Here is a 19,214-nt window from a genome sequence, read left to right on the forward strand (position 1 = left end):
TCAAACTTTCTGCTTTCAAAGGATGTTTTTCCCACATCAACAAGCCTTCAGAGGAGCCCCGCATGCTTGTCCTGGAACTCCTACACCTCGCAGAGGGTTCAAGGATGCATTCGAAGGTGCGCAGTCCACTTAGCTGGGGCAGCGGCTGGGCCTGTCAAGCCTCGCTTGGTCTCACTACACCTTAGCTGAACGTGCAGCCAGCCTGTGGAGCAGTGGCACCAGGGCTCACAGGGACGCAGCTGGCGCTGAGGTCATCTGCCCCACGGAATGCCCTGTTCCCTCTGAGCTTAGCTGCAATTCTCACAGTAGCTGGGGGAAACTGAATTTTCCCAACAATGATATATCAGTCCCCATTGTGATGCAGTGTTCTGGGGTGGCCTGGTCTTGAATGGCCAAGTTAGACCCATTTGCTTGACAAAAGTCCTGCTCTTGGCGGAGAAGAAAACTGCTAGAACCGCTTTGTTGATATGGTTGCCTGAATGTTTGGACTCTCTTTAGGGGCGTGGCTATGGGGACTGTCATGATGAGCGCCTGCACTTCGGAATGTACCACTACGCCACCAGTGCCACACCCGATGCTTCCCTGTGGCTCTGTGTTGCAAGGGGAGATCTGTCATGATGTGCACCCTCTCTTGAAGGAAAGCTGCTGAGAGCTGCCAGCATCCCCCAGACCAGTTTGAAAATCACTGGCCTACAGGAAGCACTGCAGCTGCATGAAGGCCAGTGGCCAGTGGGGCGATACACCAAGACTGAAGAAATTGTCTCCTTGCTCTACTGCAATCGTCTGGAAGAATGGAAGAGATCTAGACTGGATTTTAGAGAGGGAAAAAAGGTGCCAAGGACAACCCAGTTAAAAGTCCCAGGCTACTTTTAATGCCGGAGAATTCTTTTGTCTGTATACACCACATTTCACCAATTCAACATGTAGCTACAGTATTATGGACTTACATGCCAGTGTATTTTAACAAATAAGAATATATTACCTGTGTGCATACTTTAAACCCCCTATTTGCTTGCTTGCTGTTACTGTCTTGGGATACACGAGTGGTTTAGTGAGACACAACAGTGACTCAAAGCAGCACAGAGCCCCTCACTTGAAATTCAGGTTTGTCTAGGAGCCAAACACCACAGCATGGCTGCCCAAAGACGTTTGTTCCCCCAAGAGGGCCCTCCACAGAACCCCAAGCAGTATGCCCCAGGACCCCTTGCAGTCGCTCAGAGAACTCTGGAGAATAATGCTCAGGCCATGTGCAGCTTTGTTGGTGCCCTCTCCAGGACATTGCTTGGGGTGTTTGCGCTGTTGGGACAGCCTTGAGTGCGAGAAGCACGTGTACCGGTCAAAGACATGCTGACTATAGGCTCCCCCGATACATAGCAATGTTTCATCTCCAGGATTCTGTTTTCTGGGTCTATTCCCACAACCACAGGCCACATGGTGACTTTGGAAAATGCTTCTGCATGTTGTGTTGCAGCCTCTGGCAAGCTAGCTGCATGTGTGTATACCTGCGTGGGGCATTAGGCATTTGGCATACACCATCACTGCTGATGTCTGTGAAGCAATGCCAAAAGCGAAAGCCTTCGCATGGTAGCAGCTGTGGAAGACCAGCTCACCAGTTTTTTCTCTCCACAACTGCCACGTGCCGAGATTATGGAGTGAACAGGCCCCGCGGCCCCCTCCCCTCCATCACCCTGTGTCTCCCCCCACCCCCCCGCCAATCTTCACTCAGTACCACTGGCAGCCTTTGTTTCTGGCACTTGCTGTTCCAGCACTGGGGCTCTTCCATCCATACGCTCGTTAGCTCAAGCCAGCAGAGGCCAATTTAGGGCATGCATGGAAGCCATGAGCCGCAACCATCACCGGAGCAGTGGCTGGTGGAGACTGGAGGCAGCCGGCCTTTCCTCTGAAAGCGAGCACATGGTTTCCACCTTGGCTGAGTTAGTGACCCGTGCAACATGGGCAGCGGCTCCGGGGACAGGCCTCCAATAGCCTCCTCTGGCACGGGCCTTGTTGCTCACATTTTTCTAAGTTTTTCTTTTTCACACCAAACCTCAGTGGTGAGTTGAACCAAATGGTGAGCTGGGGACACTTGGGGGGGAGGGGGGTATAAACAGCCAACTGCCCAGAAGGCCTGTGCCCATGTCGCTGCCACTTCAACCAGTGCTCCAGGCTCTGGAATGAATTTGAAGGATAGTTCTTGATTTGAAGCATATGAAAACGCCCCAGACCTGTGAGCCTGCCTGCATGGACAGGCAGGGTAGCACTCAACCCAGGAAATGTCCCAGCAAAAAGCAGAGACCCTCCCCTCCTCCCCCGGAAGTTCCCACAGGGAGGGCAACAAGCCAGCCATACGTACTGTGTGCCAATCCCCGTTGGCTGTAGGGGCAAGCAGAGAACAGCAGGGCCTGAAGTACCCCACACACCTGAACTGTGGGGGGAGGAAGCATAGAAACAGCACTTGCAATCCCTAAAACCACCAGCTGGACCTGCCTGTGATCTGGCACCTTGGGCAGGATCCTCTTCGTCCCAAGAGAGAGGCATTGCCCATCTGTTTTGCTCTCATGCTGCTGTGCTTCACGGGCAGATGTGGAAAACTCAGAGCCACTCCAGTTGCCACTTAAAAGACGACCACATGGCCCTTGTAACCGCATGGAAAGAGGATGGCCTATAGTCTCTGGCTCCACTGCCCAGCCCACCACACCATCCCCTTGGAATATGGGGGCCATGAGGGGCAGGCTCCCTATGAGATGGATAATGTGGGTCCAAGTGGCTAATTCTCTTGCAGAGTGGCATGTGCACGTGTGTGGCAGAGAGAGAGAGAGAGAGAGAGAGTGCAAGTGCAAGGAAGAGAAAGAGAATGCTAGTGTAAGTGAAAGAGAAAAGGAAAGGAAAGGAAAGGAAGAGACAGACAGACAGACAGACAGACAGGAGGACTGCAAGTCCTCTTACCTCTTCTGTTTGTAGGTCAACATGGCTTCAGAAATGGGCAGCTGATGGGACACAATGGCACCTGTGATGAACTGGGCAACTCGACCCGGGACGTCCACAGTGTCTGGAGGGAGATGAATGTAAGGGTTTAGGCAACACAGAGCAGTGATGAGGCCCAAGGAAGCCTCACCAAACGCTGCTCTGGTGGGTCTCTGGGCTGCTGGAGCCAGGGGTCTGCCAGGGCTCTTACCTGAACTTGGGGGCTCGACTCTGCTGAAGAGCTCTCTCCATGCGGCATCAAGGAACAAGGTGCTGTACCTGTTATCCACAGAACCGAGGTACTTGGCCAGTGGGTGAGAGCCTGGGAAAGAGGCAGAGGAAATGGAAGCCTTAAAGGGGTGGTGGAGGAAAGGTGGACAACACAAGCAAAGCAAAGCTCCCCCTTCTCTCCTTGTGAAGCAGTGCCAAAGGGTCGTGCGTTGTGTGTGCGGGTGGGTGGGTGGCAGATCCCACTCCGAACAGCTCGCCTCTGCCCTCCTCTAGACCACTGGCTGGGGGTGATTGAAGAGACGGTCCTGCAGGCCAGCCACAGTGGCTGGCTGGCTGCCCCGGCTGAGGCGACGTCAGGGCCCTTCAGGACTGGCCCCCCGTGGCAAAGACGCTTACCCAAGGGCACCACGAGGAAGCGGAGGTAGTTAAGCCAGTCCGGGGTCTTGCTGGCCAGCTGCTCCACGAAGAAGCGCAGGACAGTGCTCAGGTAGCTCTGGTCCCCAGCCACAGCCACTTTCACTGGGGGAGGCATGTGGGAGTTACAGTTACAGCTGCCAGGGGAAGAGAAGGTTCTGAGACGTTTGCAGCCAAGCAGCTCCAGGACAGCACAAACCTGTCACGATCCCACCGCTCCCACCACCTCCAGCCTAGTGTGTGCCGCCGACCGAATTTAACCAGCCTTCCCCAACCAGGCATCCTCCTGCTGTCTTTGACTACAGATTCCTATTATTCTCAGCTAGGGATGCTGGAGAAATTCGAGGCGGAGTAAAATGAGCTCAGATTTCTAAGAATCCGACCTGAGGAATCTGCTACGGAGCACCCTCCTCAGGCTGCATGGAGTCCATGGACTTTTGGGTGTTTTTTTTAATTTCCCCAAAGTTTACATATATTTATTCGTAAGAAAACATGTGAGTTTCTGCTGAGGAAAAGTTGAATGGAATGGGGGACAATATGTTAAATATTACGTACTAAGGTAAATGATGTCAGTTCTTATGAAACCTCTTACGTAATTATTTGCGTATTTTTCCGCATGCTGGAAAAAAATAATTTGCATCCGTCTGTGAGCGGACGATGGAACCAAATGCTTCTGACAAACTGTGAAACACAGATGGAGCGGGTTTTACACAGTCCAAACATCCCTATCCCCAGCCAGTATGGCCATGGACTGTGCTGGCTGGGGATGATGGGGGATTTAGTCCAAGACCCTTGGAGGGGGCCAGGTTGGGGAAGGCTGGACTAAGCCAGGGGTGGGGAATGTGTGGCCCTCCAGATGTCTTTGAACTGCAACTCCCATCATCTCTCACCACTGGCCACGCTGCCCAGGGCGACGGAAGATGCAGTCCCAGAACATCCACGAGGACCACGCATTCCCCACCCTGGCGGAGTCAAGCCTTCCCCAACCTGGTGCCTTCCAGATGTCTTGGATTACAATGCCCCCTGCCCACCCATGCCCGAACACTGACCATACTTGGCTGATGGGAGATGTAGTCCAAAAGGGGAGTGCCTATCTCTGAGGCTGAAACCAGGGGAGCTTCCAGCCCTGCGTACACGAAACCCCAAAGTCCTTCCCCCATGGTTAACCCGGGAAACTTCTGCAGGGCACTTGCCACCGGTTGCACTGGTGCTTGCCAGGCACTACTCACTATCTCTGGATCCGAGCAACAATCGTGTTGAAGGCAGCCTGGACGTCTGCCATGGAGCAGGTGGAGACAATGGGCTGCTTGTGTTCTTGGAGCTGATCACACAGATACTGCCGATATAAAGACATAGTATATACAGACAGAAGTGCAAGTAGCTTACAAGCTCACTTGATAAGCACCAAGGCCTTCTGCCCCTGATCTCTGCACTGGTGCTGCCAAGGAGGGACTATGGGGCAGAGGTCCAGGGGCCCCCTCCGTGGAATTATCAGGAGGGCTCACCGAATGCAGCAGAGCTGGCTTACCACATTTTAAAGGAGGGGAAGTGATACACATTAGACACTAAAGAGGGGACCACCGTAAGACCATTAAGTCCAGAGACTAAGATTGCCTAACTGCATTACTGAATCCATGGGACTTGACAAGATCGAGTGATGGCTGCCAACCTGGACGACTTTAAAAGGGGGTTAGACAACTTCACGGAGGATAAAGCTATCTATGGTTGCTAGGCATGATGGCTGTATGTCACCTCCAGTATCAGAGGCAGTATGCCTCTCAATGCCAGGGAACAGCAACGGGAGAGGGCTATCGCGCTCATATCCTCCTTGCGGACTTCCCATAAGTATCTGGTTGGCCCTGCGGGAAATAGGATGCAGGACTAATTAGGCCTTTGGTTTGATCCAACATGGCTCTTCTTATGATTCTTATGATTGTAGTTAGGGCTGGGGGCAGGGCTCATCTATCATATGGCTCAAGGGAGGGCTTAATTATTTTGAAAGTTTATATGTTGCCTTCCAGGGCAAAATCCTCCCTGGGTGGCTTACATCAAAACCATACAATGCGATACATCAGGAAGCAATAAAAACACAATCTAAAACTAAAACATTACAAGACATTACAACCAGCAGCAGTGAAAACAATACAGAGCACCACCTATTAAAAAACAGTTTGAAATTAAAAGGTTTCCATGGTCTGTTTAAAGTAGAGTAGAGTAGGGGCCATATACATCTCCCCAAGGAGGGAATTCCACAAGCATGGGGCCACTCCCTAAAAGGCCCCGTTTTGTGCCCACCAAATCTAAAAAATCTCGATGCTGATTTGATGCCGAACCTCTGAAGCTGATCTCAAGGCCCAGACAGGTTCACACAGGCACAAGCAGTCCTTCACATAACCAGATCTCAAACTGTTGAGAGGAGCCATTCCCCACCTGGTGCCCTCCATATGTTTTGGACTACAACTCCCTATCCCCAGCCAGCATAGCCAGTAGTCAGGGATTATCGGTTTTGTAGCCTTAAACATCTAGAGAGCACCAGATTGGGAAAGGTTGGTTTAGAGCTTTAGAATTTTTAGAGCTAGGTCATTACTAGCACCTTCACTGGGGTGGCGGTGGAAATTAATAGATAACCAGTGCCTCCTTGCTCCCAAGGAACTGGTCTTTCCCTGAGCTGTGTCTTAGCTCTGAGACTGCACTGTTCACCACAGCTTTCCAAATCAGCCTCAGGGGACTTTTGCACAACTCTGGTAGAGCTATGATTATTGTCCAGGACATGGACAAAAAATAGATGACATTTGGGGGGGCAGCTTAAAACTCACTGAAAAACAGAATTGCTTTTTAACACTGACAAAAGGGAATGCAAAACCTAAAAAAAGACATGATGAGTCAGGAAGGAATATTAAAAAATAGTCAAGCTTTTCCTGGAAGAACTCTGTAAATACCAAGCTAATGCCAAACCAAGCCAAGGGAGGTTTGCTGCTTTTGCATTGTATTTTACAATTTTTAATACTTTTGGTTGTGGGCCATTTTTTCCCATCTTAATGGGAAAAACACAAGTTAATAAAATGAAAAGAATTTTGGGGTGATGAATGCATTCTTTCTCAGGCTAAATACCCTGGCAGTATTTTTGCCTTGGCCTGGCTGGCTTCTTTGAGCCATGGTGTGGAGCAAGCGGATCAGGAGGAGACTAGAATCAAGGCAGGGTCATAAGAACTTAAGAAGAGCCCTGCTGGATCAGGCCAAGGGCCCATCTAGTCCAGTATTCTGTTCACACAGTGGCCAACCAGCTGCCCATGGGAAACCCACAAGCAGGGCATGAATGCAACAGCACCTTCCTGCCCACATTCCCCAGCAACTGGTGTACACAGGCATGTTGTTGTTTATTCGCTCAGTCGCTTCTGACTCTTCGTGACTTCATGGACCAGCCCACGCCAGAGCTTCCTGTCGCCCGTCGCCACCCCCAGCTCCCCCAAGGTCGAGCCCGTCACCTCCAGAATATCATCCATCTATCTTGCCCTTGGTTGGCCCCTCTTCCTTTTGCCTTCCACTTTCCCTAGCATCAGCATCTTCTCCAGGGTACCCTGTCTTCTCATGATGTGGCCAAAGTACTTCAGTTTTGCCTTTAATATCATCCCCTCAAGTGAGCAGTCTGGCTTTATTTCCTGGAGGATGGACTGGTTTGATCTTCTCGCAGTCCAAGGCACTCTCAGAATTTTCCTACAGCACCACAGTTCAAAAGCATCTATCTTTCTTCACTCAGCCTTCTTTATGGTCCAGCTCTCGCAGCCATAGGTTACTACAGGGAATACCATTGCTTTAACTATGCGGACCTTTGTTGTCAGCGTGGTGTCTCTGCTCTTCACTATTTTATCAAGATTTGTCATCGCTCTCCTCCCAAGAAGTAGATGCCTTCTGATTTCCTGGCTGCAGTCAGCGTCTGCAGTCATCTTCGTGCCTAGAAATACGTACGCAGGCATTCTTCCACTCACACAAGAGGTACCACAGAGCCAGGGGGACTAGCAGCCATTGACAGCCTTCTCCTCCACGTGAAGGTGAATGGCGAGAGCTTCAGGACATGTGCAAGGAAGGACTTCTCCACACGGCACGGAGCAACACTGTGGAATCGGCTTCCACCAGGTTTGGGAATGGCCACCAATGGAGGGCTCCTAGCGCTACCATTCAGAAAGCATTGTGCAGCTATTCCACCTTTTTCTCCCTTAACAGATTTTCCACAGTAAGAAAAAAGACAGGAGACGTGGTGGGAAAATACGGGAGAGTTACGAGTGGAAGCCGACAACGATGTGAAATTCCTTGATTGGGGCAGGGTGACGGCGCGACGAAAGCTTTGCCTGGAAGCACCCGTAGGAGGCTTCGAAAGAGGACTAGGCCAATTCATGGAGGGCGAAGCTGTTGATGGCGACATGCTACCTCATGGATCAGAGCCGCCATGCCTCTGAAGGCGAGTGGGAGTGGGTTGTTGCCCCCATGACCTGCTTGGGGGCTTCCCTGGGGCATCTGGCCGGCCAGTGTGGGAAACGGCATGCTGGGCTTTGTGAGCCTTTGTCAGAGTCCACCAGGAGGCTCCTGTGATCATCTGGAGAGGCTGTCCTGCTGGGACCACTGCTGCAGCACGTTGGGTTAGAGCGGTCTTCTCCAACCTGGCGCCCTCCAGGTGTGTCGGGCCGCAATTCCAATCATCCCCAGCCACCAAGGCCATGCTGGCTGGGGATGATGGGAGTTGCGGCCCGACACACCTGGAGGGCACCAGGATTTTCATTTTCATTTTTTATTTCATTTCATTTCTATACCGCCCAATAGCTGAAGCTCTCTGGGCGGTTCACAAAAATTAAAACCAAACAACACACAATAAAACAATTTAAAATATATAGAACATTAAAACCACAATATAACAATACAACCACAATAAAACCTAGCAGCGGTGCAGGATCGGGAAGGATGGCTGAGATGCAGTGCATAGAGCAGCCGTTCGCTGGCATGGAGGCTTCCCTGCCCAGCCCCTGCCCCGCCCCTGCCCCGGGCTCCTCACCTGGCCTTGCCACTCGCCGATGTTCACCAGGATGATGCTCTCTGGCAGCTGTTCATCCGAGACCAGGATCTGGTTGAGCTGGTCATACACAGACTTCCGAGGCACCTGGAGCAGCAAAGCAAAGCAGAGCAGCTTTCAGAGGCGCTGTGAACAGCTACCCCGCCACCCCAGGGCTGGCTGCCCAAACAGCCGAGGGTCACCAAGGCCAGAGGGACCTCCTGGCCCATGTTGCATCGCCAGAGTTTGCAAACCTTTCCCTCATTTGGGCTCTGCACTCCCTCCCACCCACCCCTTGCCCCTTGCAGGAGACTCAGCCACTGTCCGGGAAAAAGCCTTCCTCTCCCTAGGATCCCCCTGCACCCCACCCTGGCCCTCCGCAGCCAGACCTGGGTATTCTGTCGAGAGTCCGGGGAGCTCTCGCTGTCCAGGCTGCCGGTCCGGTCACCGTGGCCCTTGGAGTTCTGCCTGTCCTTGACGGACATGCTGCGGGGGCGCCAGAGCTGCTTGTTCTCAGCTTTGCTGAAGGACAAGGAACGGTCATCAGAAAAGAGCTGTGGGGAGGTGGACTTGGAGATTCGAGAGGTGGGATTCTACCAGGCCACTGAGCAGCCACCGCTAGCCAGAGTATGCAAGTCAGCAGCAGCAGGCCGAGGCCCAGCGAGAGTGAGACTACCAAGTCCATGACATTTGCAGTGGACCCTTCAGGTGGCTTGAGAGAGCAGTCAGCGGTCACCACGAAGAGCCACTATGTCTCATTCCATCTGTAAAGATCAGTCAACGGCATCCCCCTCCCTCCGCTTTTACTATTTATTTGTTTGCTTATTTATAATTATTTTTAGGCCACCTTTAAGTGTAAAACCCTGTCAAGGCAACGTATGAGATAAAAGCCATGCAAAAACAGTTACAATTAAATTCAGGAACTATATATTCATTCAAAGTCCCATAAAAACAAAGGTCACTGATAACAAATATGTGCCAAGTTAGGGCTGGAAGGCTGCCTGGGGAGACGTTCTTGGCAGCTGCCCCTGAAATTAATTGAGTTGCAATGGATTGCATTTGAGCTCTTTCAGGTATTTGCCTTTGCAACTGCCTGCAAGGCAAGTCAAGCCAAGAGACAGGGCCTTTGCGAAGGCCCCCTCACTGCACAGCCGAATAGGGATTTGGACCCAAATCTCCCACCTGCAAAGCCAACGTTCTTTGTTCCACAGCTAACATCCTCAGCGGAGTCAACACAGCTCCCATTCCAAACAAGGCCAGCCACTTGCCAAGGATGTGGTCTTCTTTACCTGGGGGAAACGGTGGCTGGGAATTCAGGCTTGCTTATGCTGTTCAGCTGCGCCAGCCGGTCCAGGCTGCTCTCCTTCAGGACCGTCTCTGCTGTTCCTCCTGGGCAGGATTCGTCTGCCTCCGACTCCTGAGAGGATGCACAGACAGTCTTGGGTGGGTAAGTGAGGGAGGCTGCTTAAGTTCTGAGCCCCATGAGAATGTCAACTGGCTGCTTCCCCTGGCATGCCTGTCCCACAAAGCAAGCGCTTCGGCCAGGCTGGCTGCCCCAACAGACAAAGAAACACCAGCCCCTCGCTTCAAATTCTTCCCACTTCTCAAACGACCATGCAAAGTGCCCTGCCTTTCTTTTCTTTTTTGAGAATACTTTTTATTTACTTTTGTCTTTATAAATGAAATAAACAATACCAACAACCTGATCAATAACTACAATTTCCTAACAATACAATATTCTTAGGAGGACACAACAATTCCGAAAAGAAGAAGGGGGGGGGGGAAGGACCCTCCCCCCTTTTAAAGGTTAAATTTAAACTCCAATACATATGGGCTTCAGATCCCATATGTATATTTTAATATAAAATATTACAAATTGATAATCAACCTTACATTTCAATATCATATCATCAGTCTTATAGCAAGGGAGCAGGCCTACAATTCATTCCCAGCAACCATATATTGCCCTTAAGTTAGAACATAATAGTAATAATAAAGCTTAATAGTTTAAGCAACCAAAAATCTTACTTAGTAGTCTTATAGTAATGATAATAATAGTAATAATAATAACAACAGCAAAAAAAGAGAGATGAAATCATGATGTTATATAATAATAAAGCTTGAAAGCAACCTTACAACAGTCAGTAATATATTTTATACTAGATATATAAATGAGTGTGCACAATACAGCCTCAAACAATATATTTAAATACAGCATATCATAACGAGAATTTAAAGAAAAATAAAAAAGTGCCCTGCCTTTCTGAAACCACAGGCACACGTGCCCACCCCATGCATCCACACCTCTAAGGCCACCTCTGCAACCATTGGTGCCACCTCTACTAAACAGCCATAACCTTACACCAGAGGTGGGCAACTTGCGGCCCTCCAGATGTCTTGGCCTACAACTCCCATCATCCCTCACCACTGGCTGCACTGGCTAGGGCTCATGGAAGTTGCGGGCCGAAACATCAGGAGGGCCACAAGTTTCCCACCTCTGCCTTACACAAACACACAGCTTCACGTGCCACCACATTTCCAAGCAGCGTGTCCCTAAAACACAGAAACGACACACACCCCGCCACCACTTCTCCGGTGTGCACTATCCAGCGGTGTAGTGATACATTTGGAAATGCAGGCGCTCATCATGACAGTCCCCATAGCCACACCCCCAAGAAGAGTCCAAACATGGAGGCAGCTGTGTTGATTCATACCAGCAAAGCATTTCTGGCAGTTTTCATCTCCAGCAGAAGCAGGTCTTTGTAGAGCTAAGGGATCTCAATTGCCCATTCAAGACCAGGCCGCCCCAAAATGGTTTGCATTATAACAGGGAACAATAGATTGCTGTTACAAAAATCCATTTGCCCCCAGCTGCTGTGAGAAGAGCAGTCAAGCTCAGGGGGAACGGGGAATTCTGAGAGGGGGTGGCAGATGACATCAGCATCTCTGCTAATAAGAAAGCGCTGGTGCTGAGTCCCTGTGAGCCCGGGCTCCACTATACCACTGGCACATCCTACTGATTTTAATCTACCCCTTCAGAAAATGCTGGCAGGATTTTCAGTTCCACATCCGTCCCCAGTGATAAATGATTTAACTCTCTGTGTGTGGCACTGGGAAACACAGGCTACAGTTCTCTGCATGATGTATTACAACAGCATGTATTGGGCGGATCACTCGCTGGAAAGGGACCTACGTCACAAGCTCCCTGCACACCGGGAGCCAATGTGTTCGGTGAACTTCTAGTTCAGCTTTCCGCAACCCGGTTTCCCTCTAGATGTGGAAGCCATGCTGGCTGGGGGTAGTGGGAGTTGTAGTCCAGCGTATCTGCAGGGCACAAGGCTGGTCTAGACTCATCTTCTTCCCCACAGTCACCAGCAAGAGAATTACTGCTGTGCAGTCTCTGATGCTGCGGCTCATGGGGTCATTGGAAGAGAATGTCATGGGATGGTGCTCACACCACCCGGTTAGGCATGTTTAGTTGACTTTCCCTTCCTGGGAGGATGAGCCCCGGTTCCCTGGCTACCACTCTAGAAGTTTTCAAAGTTGCCCTGCGCAGCCCGTGTCAGTGAGCCTGCTCAGAGGAAGAATCTGCCCAGGGAAAGCAACTTTAGGCTCTGCACTGCCTGTTGCACTCTGGATGATGCAGACGTGAGCCGCACTGCCCTCGTGTGGCCTAATGTAGCAGTTTGACCGGAGCAAGTGGCCAGGGCCGGGGCTGCAGGCGACACATCTAAGAACACATCCTAGGCTCTGGTGTTCTTAGATCGTGAAGTATCCCCTGAAAACGGCAGGTTCCTTCTCCTTTGGGGGCACCCCTGTGCACAACGTGCCTGCTCTGTCCCCACTGTTCACGCTCATCAAGTGCCAGAGCAAGTGATGAACTGGTGTGGGATGAAGCTCCTGCTTGTGTGGACTGGTGGGGTCAGATGGGCAGCATGATCAGATCAGCCATTCCCACATTCAGGTACGTTCCATGGCCAAACATGGCACCACAAAGTTGGTAAAACTGGGCCCAGAAAAGACCCGCTAACAGCCCGGCACGCTGTACTCACCATAGCCACGGTTTCCATGGCAGCTTCGTCTTGGGTGCGAGGGACACCCACTTTCCGCTTCTCTGCTTCTTCCTGGATGGTGGGGAGGGCAAGGAGGCGCAGGAAAAAGGAGAGATGCGATTAGTTGCGAAGCTTCCAGGTCCAAGAAGGGAGCAAAGGCAGTACGGTTCCACGAGGAGGTGAAAAAAACAAACATCAAAACACGTTTTGTGTGCATCTGTGCAGACTCGGGCAGTGGCGGCAGGAGCAGGTCCAGGTGCCCCAGGAGAGGGTATGCGGGGGAAAGCCACTGAGCCCCCCAACACTGCAGGGCCCAGGATGACCCCTGCTGGGCCAGCGTGTCCAGCTGGCCTGCTCCTAACCCACCTCTCCTGTACTGGGGAAGGAAGTAGCTCATCAAGGAAAGAGAGAAAAAGGAGGAAGAAACAGAGCAGGGGTTGTTCCCAACAGCACGTAGGCTGCGGAGGGGAGGAGGGCCAGGCAGACAGGCTGGTAGTGGAAGAGGAGGAGGAGTAACAACTCACAGGGCTGCCCGACTCTCGCTCCTGCCCCTTTTGGCCGTGCAGACTGCTGATCTCAGTCTGGGAACCAGAGTGAGAGACGCCCTCAAAGAAGCGCCTGCAGAAGAAACAGACGGACGGACGGACAGACAGACAGGGAGACGGGCAGGAAGAGAAGTGAGGAAGAAGTGAAGTCACCGTAACCCCCAGCTCGAATCCCTCCCTGGCCTCTGCCCCCACGGAGCACCACAAGGCAAGCACACCCATCACCAGAGCCCCGGCCGCCTGGCAACACGAGGAGACAGAGCGGGAGGGGAGGGGCAGGTCCCGGTGAGCAGAGTCGAAAAAATAAAGGCATCAATTGGTGACAGAGAAAGGACACCACAGAGCAAAGCTTCTCTACCTCCAGCTAGGAAAAGCCACGTCTCTCCCAACCACCTAGGTTCTCCCACAAAGCAAAATGGACACTGCAGGTAAAGGTATCACTCGCATCCCTCTTGAAATGGGGGGGGGGGCAGAATAAATCACAACATGGTAAGGCAGCCCTTGATATAGGTTGGACTGCAACTCCCATCATCCTTAGCCATGCTGGCTGAGGATGATGGGAGTTGCAGCACAACCCATCTGGCAGGCTGCAGTAAGCTAACTAAGAAGTTGTAGGGGGAGAGGCAAAGGTAAGAAGATCCGCTTTGGCTCCAGCCTGCAGCTGGATTTTGCAAAGAGATGTGCGCCGACACAGACCCAGCTCCCAGATCCGCGCCAAAGGCTGGCCTGTTCAGCACGCTGCCTTCTGCACAGAGTCAGGAACAGGGCTCTGTGCTGCTCCCAATGTAAGATATCTGAGACGTCGTACTGACCACCCCTTCCTGGTACATCAGAGCTGCAGTTCTAGCCAGCACAGAAGAAACGTAACGACTGGGGGCAGGGAACACAAGGGAGGCCTAGAGCTCCAAGGGATAAAGGAAAAGACACAAAAGTGTTTCTCTAACATCCAGCAGTTGACGCCAACTGCCTCAAATACAGGCTGGTAATGCGCCACCGAAGATGGAGACATTTGGGTGGGTAGACTCCTGCTCAGGGCAATTCCTAGGACCCCTTACAGAAGCGCCGTCTCTGGAGCTGACTGGTCCATTCTACAGGCTTATAAAAAGCCACTCCCATAGTCATTTGTGGGGAGTAACAATTGCCTCCAGGTGACCAGGCAGGGAAATTTTTGTAAACTGGGGGAGAAAGGGTTTCTCCCCCTCTCCTTTCAGGCTGTCAATGAGATGCAAAATATTTTCAAGAAAAGGGGGAAACAGGCCTGTAAACCTTGAGGGCTAATTTGCAAAGCTGAAAGACAAGATCACCGTATGTCCCATGGCAATCTTCACAGCCATCCAAGATGCCCACCACTAGCACTTTTGTCATCTGCACACCAGGTTCAGTATGTAGGAGGGCATTCCTAGCAGTTCCTCCACCATTGTGGAACTTTGTTTTCTTGGAAGTTGTACAAAGCCATATTCTGAACCTCAGCAATGAGTGGGACCTTTCCAAGCACATCTGAGGGCTGAAAGGTCACCAGAAGGGCAACAGCCCTCCCCTACTGTTGTCTCCACCCCACATTAACAACAAATTTGAAGGTTCCACTTCACAGGCCAGAGCAGGGCAACAAAGAAGGTTAAAGAAGCTTGAAGGAGTTGGGTCTGGAGAAGAGACAATTAAGAGGCGACAGGAGAACCACCTCCAAATACTGAGTCACATAGACGATGGGGCAAACATGTTTTCTGTTGCCCCAGGGCAACCTACCCCAACCTGGTGACCTCCAAATGTGTTGGACAGCAACTCCCACCATTCCGAGCCAGCATGGCCGTTGGCTGAGAATGATGGGCATTGCTGTCCAACGCACCTGGAGGGCATCAGGTTGGGGTAGGTTGCTCCAGAGAGCAGTTCTTGAACCAAAAGGTTAAATGGCAAGAAAGGGGATTTCAACTCAACATTAGGAAGAACGTCCTAATGGTACACATTGTCCAACAGTGGCACAGGCTGCCTTGGAAGGTGGCAGACTCTCCTTTCTTAGGGGGTTTTAAGCAGAGGCTGGATGGCCATCTGTCAGGGATGCTGTAGCAGTAGATTTCTGGCATCAGCAGCGGGTTAGACTAGATGACCTCTGAGGAGCCTTCCAACTCTTCTATTTAGCCATTATGGCTAATAGCAACTGAAGAGACCTACTTTCCATGGATTCCTCCAATGCCCCTTGAAAGCCATCTAAGCCAGCGGCCATGGTCACATCTGAACTCCCCAATTCCATAAACGTGCCATGGGAAGAGGGGCTTTTTTGTCTGTCATGAACCCATGGCCAGTTTCCTCAGGTGACCCCAAGTTCTCATGTTATGAGTAAGGATGCTCGAGAAATTCAAAATGGACTAAAATGCGCTCGGATTTCTAAGAATCCGACCTGCGGAATCCGCTGCAGAGCGACCCCTTGGGTCGTATGGAATCCGTGGACTTTCAGATTTTTTTTTAACTTTCCCAAAATGTATGCATATTTATTCGTAGGAAAATATGCAAGTTTCTACTGAGGGAAAATTGAATGGAATGGGGGACAATACACTAAATGTTATGTACTAAGGTAAATTATGTAAATACTTAGGAAAGTGCTTACAGAATTACTTGCGTATTTTTCCACATGATGGAAAAAAAATTTGCATCCTTCTCTAAGCGGACGACAGAACAAAAGGCTCCTGACAATCCGTGAAACACAGAGCGTATTTTTACACATCCCTAGTTATGAATGAAGGAAGGGGGAAAAAAGTCTCCATTTCCTCCACATCATACAACCTTTTGCACAACTCTTTTATTGTGTGCGTGCGCCCCCCCACCCCAACTCTGTTTTCTTCTAAACTAAAAAGCCCCAGATGCATTCATCCAGCCCCAACCTGACACCTTCCAGGAGTGTTGAACTACAGCTCCCATCATCCCCATGGATGGTGGGAGTTGTAGTCCAACACACCTGGAAGGTGCCGGGTTGGGGCAGGCTGCTTTAGCTTGGTCAGGAAGGTGCACCAACCCACTTGATTGTCTAGGCTACCCTTTTTTGCACCCTGCCCAGCTCTTACAATATCCTATTTGAGAATGGGGAGATCTGCTGGATCAGAAAGGATGAGGATTGAAATACAGAGACAGGCACACACACACACACAAACGTTCTAAGGCTGTGTGAACATGGACACCACCTGGTGTCACTCCTCTAGCAGGCTCTGAAATGTGACTGTGCCCTCCCTGTCTCTCTCTCTCTGTCCCTCCCGCAGATGCACGTGAGGGGCCTGGTTCCAAGGCAGCAAGGGATGCGATAGTAACACCCTCCCCCAGTTGCTACTGAGGTGCTTTGCTGCTCCATCAATCCCCGTTGGTCCCTTGCAGCTCACACAGGGCTCTCTATCAGCCTGTCAAATCCAAGGTCAGCTTCAAGTTATCAGCATCTATCACCCAGCTACTTTATGGCCCCAAGCCTCCCTTTTCCCAGCATATGAATGAAGAGCACAGAAGTCATGTTCTGTAAGTCACCGGCTCCCACCCTCGTGTTGGGATGCCAGCAAAGAGCCCAGCTACGCCGCAGGAAAGGAAAGTAAGGCTGCAAGCCTTATCTGAGAGCAAGTCCCACTGGAATCAACAGCACTCACTACTGAGTAGGCGTGCACAGAATCATGCCATAAGATTCCTACTTCTAGTGCAGGGACTGGGTGGGAGATTACTTTAACTCTGGGAGAGGCAGGCATTTTGGAGCACAGAGGAAGCTCCTGCAATGCACAAAAGCCTCCTTGCCACAGCTCCTGAAGCCAGAAGCGGCCTGTCATTCTTCTGCCAGCTCTCACCTCAGGGTAGGCTTAGGAGTGCTGTGGACGCTTTCATTATCCTCTATCTCAGGGCCGCTGTCGCTGTTGTTGCATTCCTCGAGGCTGTCGTAAAGCAGGCCCAGGTCCTCCTCCACTTCTTGGGTCTGATCCACTGGGTCGGAATCCAAAACCTGCAGAACCCAAACCAAAGAGGGGAAAAAATACAAATACTGCAATGTAATAACATTTCTTTCTTTCACCATTTAGACACTGCCTATTTTTTTGTTTACAAATAAAAAAATAAAAAATAAAAAACACCACAAAACACCCTTAATCATGGAATTAAACCGAGAGCTATAGAAAACAGCATCAGAAAAATTGAAAAATCAACTTTTAATAGCCACCCATTCAGAGCAACACTCCTTCATTCTTTGGAGGGAGAAATTTGCAGCCCATTGTATTTCTCCTTACAGCAATTAGAGCAGAGGCAGCTAGACACTGGAAAAAGCTCTTCCCAATATTCAATCAAGACCAGGTTCACAAGGATTTGGGTTTCAGTATTGTCTGAAAAGTTAATGCATCAGTGCAGACCGGCAAGAGGTGCAGCTAAACAAGATTCCTTCATTGAACTGTGGTTTCCCTTCATCTCTGGTGGGGTGGAAAAGGGGTGGAGGACGGGGTGAATGAAATGTGGTTGTCCGGCTGGTGCAGCAATCGAGTCCCACAGCTCCTTCCAGCACCAACTGATGGTAGCAAGGATGTTTTACTGCTCAGAGAAGGTTCAAATGGGAAGTGGGCAGCCAGGGCGGGGCGAGGGTGGATTTTGTTCTGCTAAAACAAGGCTTCAAGGTGAAGCGGGCAGAAGGGGAAGGGAAGGTTTTCATCGGGACAGTATGAGCATCCCTGGGAGCAGCCAAAGATTAATACATGCCCAGAAAACAGCGGACCTACGGTGAAGAGGTTGCTGACGTAGTGAAGCCTTGCCAGCAGTTGCCCGCCCTTCCATGCTGCAAAGGCCCCAGCAATACATGATGGGAGTGGGTGAGGAAGGCAGAGGGAAACAACCCATGACTTGTGAAAACAAGCAACGCACTGCTCGATCGTCTGGTGGCAGCACTGTGGCTTAGGTATGGGTAAAAAATAATCCTCCATGGTTTAATTAGACTATGAGTTATAGTGTCATGCGAACTCCCATCACCTGCTACCTGATTCTTTTAACTGGGGATTGACCCTTGGTCAACCCTCTTCCATGCAAAAGAGGTGCTCTGATCCCTCCTCTCTTGTATGTTTGCATAGACAAGTGATAGCAGCAGTGGACAACCTATGGCCCAGGGCTACATGTGTGCCCCCCAGGCTTTAGGTGTGGCCATCTAGGGCTATTCTGACCCCTCTGCTGCTGAATCCCCCTGCCCCTCATTTCATACTGACTAGTCTTTCCCTCGTGCTGCTAGCAGTGAGGAAAGAGTGATCTGTATCCTGATAGCTGAAGGAAGGGGTGCAGAGAAGGTTCTCCACTCCTCCTCAGCAAAGAAGATCACTGGGGAGGGGGGATGAGCATGAATGGCCCTAAACCCTCAAGCCAGCATCGCACGTAGCCACCAGGGCCAAAAAGCTTGTGCACCCCTGGTATGTAGTATTATATCAATCTGTGTGCACGGTAACAACGTCAAAAAAGACTTCAGACAGTTGAGAACTTTGTTCCCTTGGGTATTGTTCTGTCAATGTCAGTGAGAGTGGTCTGACCTGGACCTGCTCTCTATATTACCCTCTTGCTGATATGGAGTGGACCTGGGTCAACCTCATACATGAAGGGAACAGCTCAAATTTAGCGCTTGGAAGACCTAGGTTCAATCCCCAGCACCTTCAATTAAGGCAGGGGTGGGCAATGTCTGGCCCACCAAATGTTTTGGTCTACAACTGTCATGATCTCCCACCAATGGCTGGGCTGGCTAGGGCTGATGTAGGCCAAAACATCTGGAAGGCCACAAGTGACCCGCCCCTGAACAAAGGGAATCTAAGGTAGCAGAGCTGGAAATGTAGTCTGCCCAAGACACTGTTTAGTGGGTCAGAGGCCAGCTGATTATATCTTGTTGAAGTAGTGGAAGATGCCTCCAGGAGTTATAAGCAAATAATCTCCTTCATTCATGCCCTATGCTCCAACTCAGGGCTGGCTCACATTTACAAGTCATGACTGGCA

At 50.8% G+C, this 19,214-nt stretch overlaps 1 protein-coding gene across 3 annotated transcripts in view; it reads right to left on the reverse strand.

Annotated features, from left to right (window-relative positions):
• Positions 1-19,214, reverse strand: part of LOC146360180 (phosphofurin acidic cluster sorting protein 2-like) — a 215,882-nt gene that overhangs the window by 19,157 nt on the left and 177,511 nt on the right. For 2 of the 3 annotated variants that reach the window (XM_084829040.1, XM_084829039.1), the window contains exons 9-18: positions 17,057-17,208; positions 13,227-13,320; positions 12,703-12,774; positions 9,940-10,067; positions 9,040-9,172; positions 8,654-8,758; positions 4,839-4,945; positions 3,592-3,746; positions 3,176-3,286; positions 2,947-3,049 (exon numbers count right to left, since the gene is read on the reverse strand). In XM_084829040.1, coding sequence (XP_084685166.1) covers positions 2,947-3,049; positions 3,176-3,286; positions 3,592-3,746; positions 4,839-4,945; positions 8,654-8,758; positions 9,040-9,172; positions 9,940-10,067; positions 12,703-12,774; positions 13,227-13,320; positions 17,057-17,208 — 1,160 coding nt within the window. Of the gene's footprint in view, positions 1-1,727; positions 2,426-2,946; positions 3,050-3,175; positions 3,287-3,591; positions 3,747-4,838; positions 4,946-8,653; positions 8,759-9,039; positions 9,173-9,939; positions 10,068-12,702; positions 12,775-13,226; positions 13,321-17,056; positions 17,209-19,214 lie in introns of those variants that run through there. The other variant, XM_084829041.1, reaches the window with a different exon arrangement.

The sequence above is a fragment of the Heloderma suspectum genome, chromosome 1, assembly GCF_057233095.1.
Source record: "Heloderma suspectum isolate Gila_16-S chromosome 1, 16-S_ref, whole genome shotgun sequence".
In the NCBI taxonomy this organism is placed as follows: Eukaryota; Metazoa; Chordata; class Lepidosauria; order Squamata; family Helodermatidae; genus Heloderma; species Heloderma suspectum.